Below are 6,809 nucleotides of genomic sequence, written 5' to 3' on the forward strand. Positions count from 1 at the left end.
ATAAATACCACTGTTTAGATTTCCAAAAAGTTGCTCAAACTGATTTGTTATTTTATACTTGCTTTCGAATTTTTTTGGAGAGAAAGCAAGTGAATGTAAGTGAAAGCAACTTTTGGACTGAAAGTTTTGGAGTGGAATTGTACTATATTTGCACTCACATTCACTTGCTTTCGTCCTTTTAAAAAATTCAGGAGTACGAATAAAAGGGAAGGTTTGGAGTGAAAGTTTTGGAGTGGAATTGTATTATATTTGCACTCACATTCACTTGCTTTCGTCCTTTTAAAAAATTCAAGAGTACGAATAGAATTGAAGGTTTGATAACTTTATTTTCTCTTCATTTGATTAGTTGCTTTCCTCCCTATTTAAAACTCGGGAGCAAGGTAAATCATACGGTATGCTTTTCCAAAAGAAAAAAAAAATAGTAAAAAAAGACTTCCGTTGCCGGGACTTGAACCCGGGTCTCTCGGGTGAGAGCCGAGTATCCTGACCAACTAGACTACAACGGATCGTGTCAGTACTTGTCAAAAAATCCTATAAATCACAATCTTCGTACAGGGTTTTAGCAAGAGAAGAGCCCAGAGATAGAAGAAGAGACAAAGCAAGAAAAAACGAAGCCCCTTTGCTCACACTTCTGGGTCCTCACTTTGCAGCTATCCATTGAAGAACACGCCTTGCAAATCTTCAATTTCACAACCCTTTTGCTCCCAGGTTTCTCCTATGCCACTATATATGTATATGTGTAAATAATAATTACTTGCTATTTTATTAAATAAATGATTGAGATAATAATCTTGGTTTCACTTAAATTGCAAGATTAGTGGCTTTTAAGTTACTTTTTTAGATAAATTGGTGGTAAGCAGAAAGATTAGTGCTTTTGGTTAATGGGTATTTGGTAATCTTGGATTGCTATGGTGTTGTTATGAAGATGATATTTCGGTTATGTATTGAGGGTTTATTTCTGTACCCTTTTCTTGAAATTTGAATTTGCTGATGGGGGTTAAATTTTGTGCTGTTGTTGATGTAAAGCATGAATCTTTCTGGGTTAACTGGAAGCCCTTCAATTAATGTGCTACCGAAAGGTCAAGGATCTCTTTCGAAAAAAGTTTTGGTTTTCAACAATTTCGGGAAATTTGGGGAGTTATTTCAGCTACCTAGGTATGTACTCCGGTGTTTCGGCTAGATAAGGTTTAGTTTGTGGCTTTTATTGTAGTTGTTTATAATGTTTAATTGTGGTGTAGGAGAAGTAATTGGGCCGGTTCTGCTCAGAGATGTGTAGTGCGAAGAACTCCTTTGTTAAGATGTGCCATGGATGCTTCTTATGGCAATTCTTCAGATGACTCGGCTGGTAATGCTCGTCTATTTTGTGATATATTTGTTACTGTTAATAGTCCTCGACTCCTCGTGTATTAATATTACCTGGAAAGGATTTGCGATGAACAAACTGTTCTGTTGGAAAAAATGACAGTTCCAGTTCTTTATTTGTTGCACTAGTATATTGGACATGAAGAACATAAACCACAGTTCTTTGTATATTTAATAACTGAAGAGATCCTTATTCTGCTTGGTTTTTAATTTAAATACAGTCTATCTGCAAAATGTTTTGAAGTACAGTTGAACACAGTCCTGTCATTTTTATGTACAAGCTAGACTAGCCTTTTCCAGGCATAGATTCACTTAGTTCCCATATGTTTAGGATCAAAACTATTAACTGCGGCGACAATGTCTGCTTCAAGTTATAGGAAAAAGGAAATTTTTTGACTTGGTAAAAGTGTTATGCTAAGTATATTAGTGATGATATAGCCGTTTTTATAATTGAATTACACGTTTAATCTCTTATTGTGCTGAATTAGAATTTTGCACAATTATGCAGTGGGGAATCAGAGTTGTTCTCAGTTTGTTTATTGTTTTGTTGTCCCACTTTCTATAGTTATATTTCCTATTGGTTGCCCAAGCTTTACCCTGAGTATTCTAGGTTCATTTCTAATGACCATAGTTGAGTTGCTATAAGGACCTGCATTGAGTTTATTATCATATGACAATTTGGCATATGAATCTTTAGGTTGATTGTTAATGCCTATAGCCGAGTTCTAATAATGACCTGCATTGAGTTTTGCGACATATGGTAACTTGACATTTGTATCCATAAGATTGAAACTAAACTCAGTTGTTTGATCAAGTACAGATATATTTCCGAGAATTAATGTAAGAGACCCATACAAGAGACTTGGGATTAGCAGGGAAGCATCAGAAGATGAAATTCAAGGTGCTAGAAATTTCTTGGTTCAAAGATATATTGGTCATAAACCGAGCATAGATGCAATTGAATCAGCCCACGACAAAATAATCATGCAGCAATTCTACGACAGGAAGAACCCGAAGATCAACATTAAGAAAAAGGTTGGGGAGGTTACTCAGTCTAAGGTTATGCTGGCTATCACAAGTAGATTCAGAACTCCATCTACAAATTTCATTGTAAAGACTTCCATTGCTTTCGTGGTACTGGGCGTACTTACTGTACTTTTCCCAACTGAAGAAGGACCAACCCTTCAAGTAGCCGTTTCCCTGATAGCTACAATGTACTTCATTCATGATCGGTTAAAAAACAAGCTTAGAGCTTTTCTCTACGGGTACGTGATTGTTCTGTTTGATCATATATTGAACATTTAGTCTGCCAATAGTGAGTGTGATAAAAATTAGTATGCATGCATGCTTTCCAACAAAATATAAACGTTTCAGAGCAAAGTAGCATTAGTGTATTCCTCATATTAGATCCTACTTATATGACAATATACATGGTTTCACTAAAGTCACAGATGATCTCACCTTTATGTGCAACTACGCTGCAGGGCTGGAACATTCATTCTCTCGTGGCTAGTGGGAACTTTTCTGATGGTGTCTGTGATTCCACCTATAATTAAAGGTCGCAGAAGTTTAGAAGTGACAACATCCTTGATTAGTTATGTGCTTCTCTGGGTCTCTTCTACCTATCTTAGATAGGTAGTGCCAGAGAGTTTTTGTGTAAGTTCCCGTTACATCAAAGAGTAAACTCCCAATCTCTTACTCAGGCATTTTGGTATATCTCAATTTAGATCACACATTTTTTACTTCTACTTTTTGGTAATGGAGATTTAGTTAAAAGGTCATGTCTTAAGTTCCATGCATAGATTATGGAATCAGAATTATCAGAGTGGCTGTTTGATGCTCTGAATTGAGACCATCATGTTAACCCCGCTGAAAGGGTTTTGGAATGTAGACTAAAAGACCTTATCATTTGCGAATGGAATTTATATTTCTTGTGTTTCTAGGAATTCCCCGCTCTAGAAGTTTATTATAAAGAAATCAATATTCTTATTTCTTACCAAGTTCCTTGAATTGACTGTATATTTTATAAAATATCTTGTGTGAGGTTAAAAGAAATCCCGGGTCACAAACACATCCAGATATATATTTATGAGAGCGCTATATTTATGCTCTTTGCTTAACTCATAGTTGGTTTGAGGAACAATATCTAAAGGTGTTACACAACTTGCAAAATGGGGTGACTTGTATGTCTGTGTGGTTCAATACAACTTTTCTAGAATGTTATGAGCTTATATTGAACTGAAATACCAGTTTTGGTTTATTATGACGTCGTCTTGTTCTGAATCTTTTGCCATATATTTGGTAGAGTTTTGCGCTTTCAAGAAACAGCGTGTAGTGTAGCGTTTCTGAAAGAAAGATCTTTTCCAGAGCTGTTGGTGCAGTGGACAAATTTTAGGTGTGTTTTAGCTAGACCCTTCTCCTCGTGTGAAAAGATCATCATACGGGGCAAAAAAACATGCTGAAGAGAAGCCATTCTGCAACAATTGAATGCCCTTTTGTTTGTTGCTAATCTAATCCAACGCTCTTTGTTGTTCCATAGATCTCTATTCTTAAGAATCAATCTGTTTAAATACTACTGCTAGAATAAATTTTCTACTACAACTTGCAGAATTTCAGAGAAGTCCGAGTCCACATGAAAAGTAACCAAATGTTAGAAAGACGCAATTGAAACATAAACTTTGAGCCACCTTTGACCTTACTATACTCTATTGAGGTCCAAATTTAACTGGCACAAAATGTCATATTCTGTCTTTTTATGTTAGCAAAAAAATATAGTACCATAAATCTGGTTTTTTCTGTCTTTTTCCCTTCAAATTGTTAAATAGTGTAGAAAAAACACAGCAATCAAATGTTTGCGGTTGCCCGTGTTCTAAAGATCCCTGCTTTATTTAAAAATTAACTATTAATCTCACAAAAATATTTTACCCATTCACTGATTACCCTTCAGTTGATTGAAAATTCTTGATTTGTCGAATTTTTTTTGAGAAAATCTCTAATAAATTCATGTCAACCGATTAATTACGATTCTTGATTTCTGTGGCCATGCGGGTTGCAGAACCGAGGACAGAAAATTGAAACTGGTGAAAGGTCAGACATGCCAATCTAACCTGTTTTTTGGTTAACTTCCGTTCAGTGGGACCGGAAAAAGGAGTCGGGTCCTGAGGTACTACCAGCAGTGAAAAAATATATATATATAAGAATCAAGCCTAACAAGGAAAGCATATAAATATTTATTCCTGAAAAGATATTCTATAAAATAAATTATCTAACAAGTTGATTGGCCAGTTTATACTAGCCTCAGGAGAGATATCTGCAATGCAGCATGAAGCTATAAATACAGCCATCCAATAAAACAAGGGGTGGTGATCATTTTAACATAAAAGGTTGCCAACTGATTTGCTAGAAAGATAGAAAGTAGAACTTAAAATGGCATCAACTGCAACTTCTCTCCTCAGGCCTTCATCACTTGTTAGCAAGTCTAGTTGGATTGAGGGCCAGAGCCTTCGACACCCTTCTGTTTCTCTTGTCAGGTGCACCCCTGCTGCTGCTCCTGCACTCGCCATCCGTGCCGGTGCTTATGATGATGAGCTCATCAAAACCGCGGTACGTGAGTTCTGATACCATGTTAAGTAAATTATTTTTAAAACCATAATGTGTTGGGAGCAGGTCTTGGTACATTTATTGCTTATATGCTAGTGCAGAACAATTAAACAAAATTGGACTTGCGGGTTCTGATACCATGTTAAATAAACAAGTTTAAACTAATAACGAAAGGAAAGACGGATTTAACATTTTCCTGTCAGAATTTTGTTTTGACATCAAAGTTATGTAGAAAACTGTGGCATCGCCGGGCAGAGGAATCTTGGCCATGGATGAGTCGAATGCTACATGTGGCAAGCGTTTGGCTTCAGTTGGCCTAGAGAACACTGAGGCTAACCGCCAGACTTACCGGACGATGCTCCTCTCCCCCCCGGGGCTCGGAAACTACATCTCTGGAGCTATCCTCTTTGAGGAGACACTCTACCAATCAACACTTGATGGGAAGAAGATAGTTGATCTTCTTATTGAGCAGGGAATTGTTCCCGGGATCAAAACTGACAAGGTATTTCCGCGATCCACTCAGACTTTTCTGGCTGAAAACAATGTGGTAATTAGTATTTTGTGCTTGATGGCCTAATGGGTGAGCCTGACAGGGTTTATCACCCCTCGCTAGCTTCAATGATGAGTCCTGGTGCCAAGGTCTTGACGGCCTTGCCTCGCGCTCTGCAGCTTACTACCAACAGGGTGCCCGCTTTGCCAAATGGTACAAATCGTGTACTTCATTTACTGATGAGTAATGATATACGCGTTGATTTTGTTCCTTCAGATCTCATAACTGACATTCATTTTACATAGGCGTACTGTAGTGAGCATTCCCAATGGTCCTTCTGCACTTGCTGTGAAGGAAGCGGCATGGGGTCTTGCTCGCTATGCAGCCATTTCTCAGGTTGCCCTTCATATGAAACTAAATGGGCAACCTTTTGTTTAAACAATGACATGTAAGGTTAATCTGCGTATCTGTAAATTGCAGGAGAATGGGCTAGTCCCGATTGTGGAGCCTGAAGTCGCACTTGATGGTGATCATGGAATCGACAGTTCTTATGAAGTTGCCTACAAGGTGTGGTCTGAGGTCTTTTTCTACCTTGCCCAGAACAATGTTTTGTTTGAAGGTATCCTCCTCAAGCCAAGCATGGTTACTCCCGGATCACAGTGCAAGGAACGGGCAACACCCGAGCAGGTTGCTGATTACACCCTCAAGCTTCTCAGACGGACAGTTCCCCCGGCAGTCCCTGGAATCCATGTAAAAACTCTGATGTCACTTAAGCGCGCACATACACACACGCGTAGACACATTGTATTCGTAGTTTCAAATGTGCTTCTAGACTGATTTATATTCTTTGTTATGACAGTTCATGTCTGGGGGTCTATCTGAACTGGAAGCTACCCAGAACTTGAACGCGATGAATCAATCTCCCAATCCGTGGCATGTGTCATTCTCTTATGCAAGAGCTCTTCAAAACATTTGCCTGAAGACATGGGGAGGAAGACCCGAGAACGTCAAAGCTGCTCAAGATGCTTTGCTTCTTCGAGCAAGTGCAAATTCTGCTGCTCAGCTAGGTAAGTACACTGGAGAGGAGGCCAAGAAAGAAACGCTTGTCAAGTGATATGCTTACAGAGTCGCAGTCTAAGCAGAAGCTACAGATCTGGATGCCATAACAAACTGCACAACGCTTATAGCCATAGGAAGCTACTTCTGTAATCAATATATTGAGTTGTTCAACAACAGCTTTCGGATGACAATTGTTTCAATCTGTTAATCAATTTCTGGAATAGCAACTAGTCTGTAAACATGGGAAGAGACGTCGCAGCAGCATGTCACAGGACATAAATATTGCGTAATGTGAATT

General features: G+C 38.3%; 2 protein-coding genes and 1 non-coding gene across 3 annotated transcripts; 2 read left to right on the forward strand and 1 right to left on the reverse strand.

Moving 5' to 3' along the window:
* Positions 1–433: 433 nt before the first annotated feature.
* Positions 434–506, reverse strand: TRNAE-CUC (transfer RNA glutamic acid (anticodon CUC)). The gene has a single exon. It is a non-coding gene; the product is annotated as a tRNA-Glu (tRNA).
* Positions 481–3,308, forward strand: LOC108195932 (protein CHAPERONE-LIKE PROTEIN OF POR1, chloroplastic). The gene is made up of 5 exons (XM_017362950.2): positions 481–708; positions 1,027–1,155; positions 1,239–1,345; positions 2,183–2,627; positions 2,847–3,308. The coding sequence occupies exons 2-5, from the start codon at positions 1,028–1,030 to the stop codon at positions 2,995–2,997; spliced, it is 831 nt and encodes a 276-aa protein (XP_017218439.1). The 5' UTR covers positions 481–708; position 1,027; the 3' UTR covers positions 2,998–3,308.
* A 1,394-nt stretch (positions 3,309–4,702) lies between these two features.
* On the forward strand, positions 4,703–6,738 carry LOC108195931 (fructose-bisphosphate aldolase 1, chloroplastic). The gene is made up of 6 exons (XM_017362948.2): positions 4,703–4,965; positions 5,195–5,464; positions 5,556–5,665; positions 5,758–5,848; positions 5,933–6,202; positions 6,312–6,738. Exons 1-6 carry the CDS (start codon positions 4,789–4,791, stop codon positions 6,564–6,566), a joined length of 1,173 nt encoding a protein of 390 aa, XP_017218437.1. The 5' UTR covers positions 4,703–4,788; the 3' UTR covers positions 6,567–6,738.
* Positions 6,739–6,809: the final 71 nt, after the last annotated feature.

Source organism: Daucus carota, chromosome 7, assembly GCF_001625215.2.
Source record: "Daucus carota subsp. sativus chromosome 7, DH1 v3.0, whole genome shotgun sequence".
Lineage (NCBI taxonomy): Eukaryota > Viridiplantae > Streptophyta > Magnoliopsida > Apiales > Apiaceae > Daucus > Daucus carota.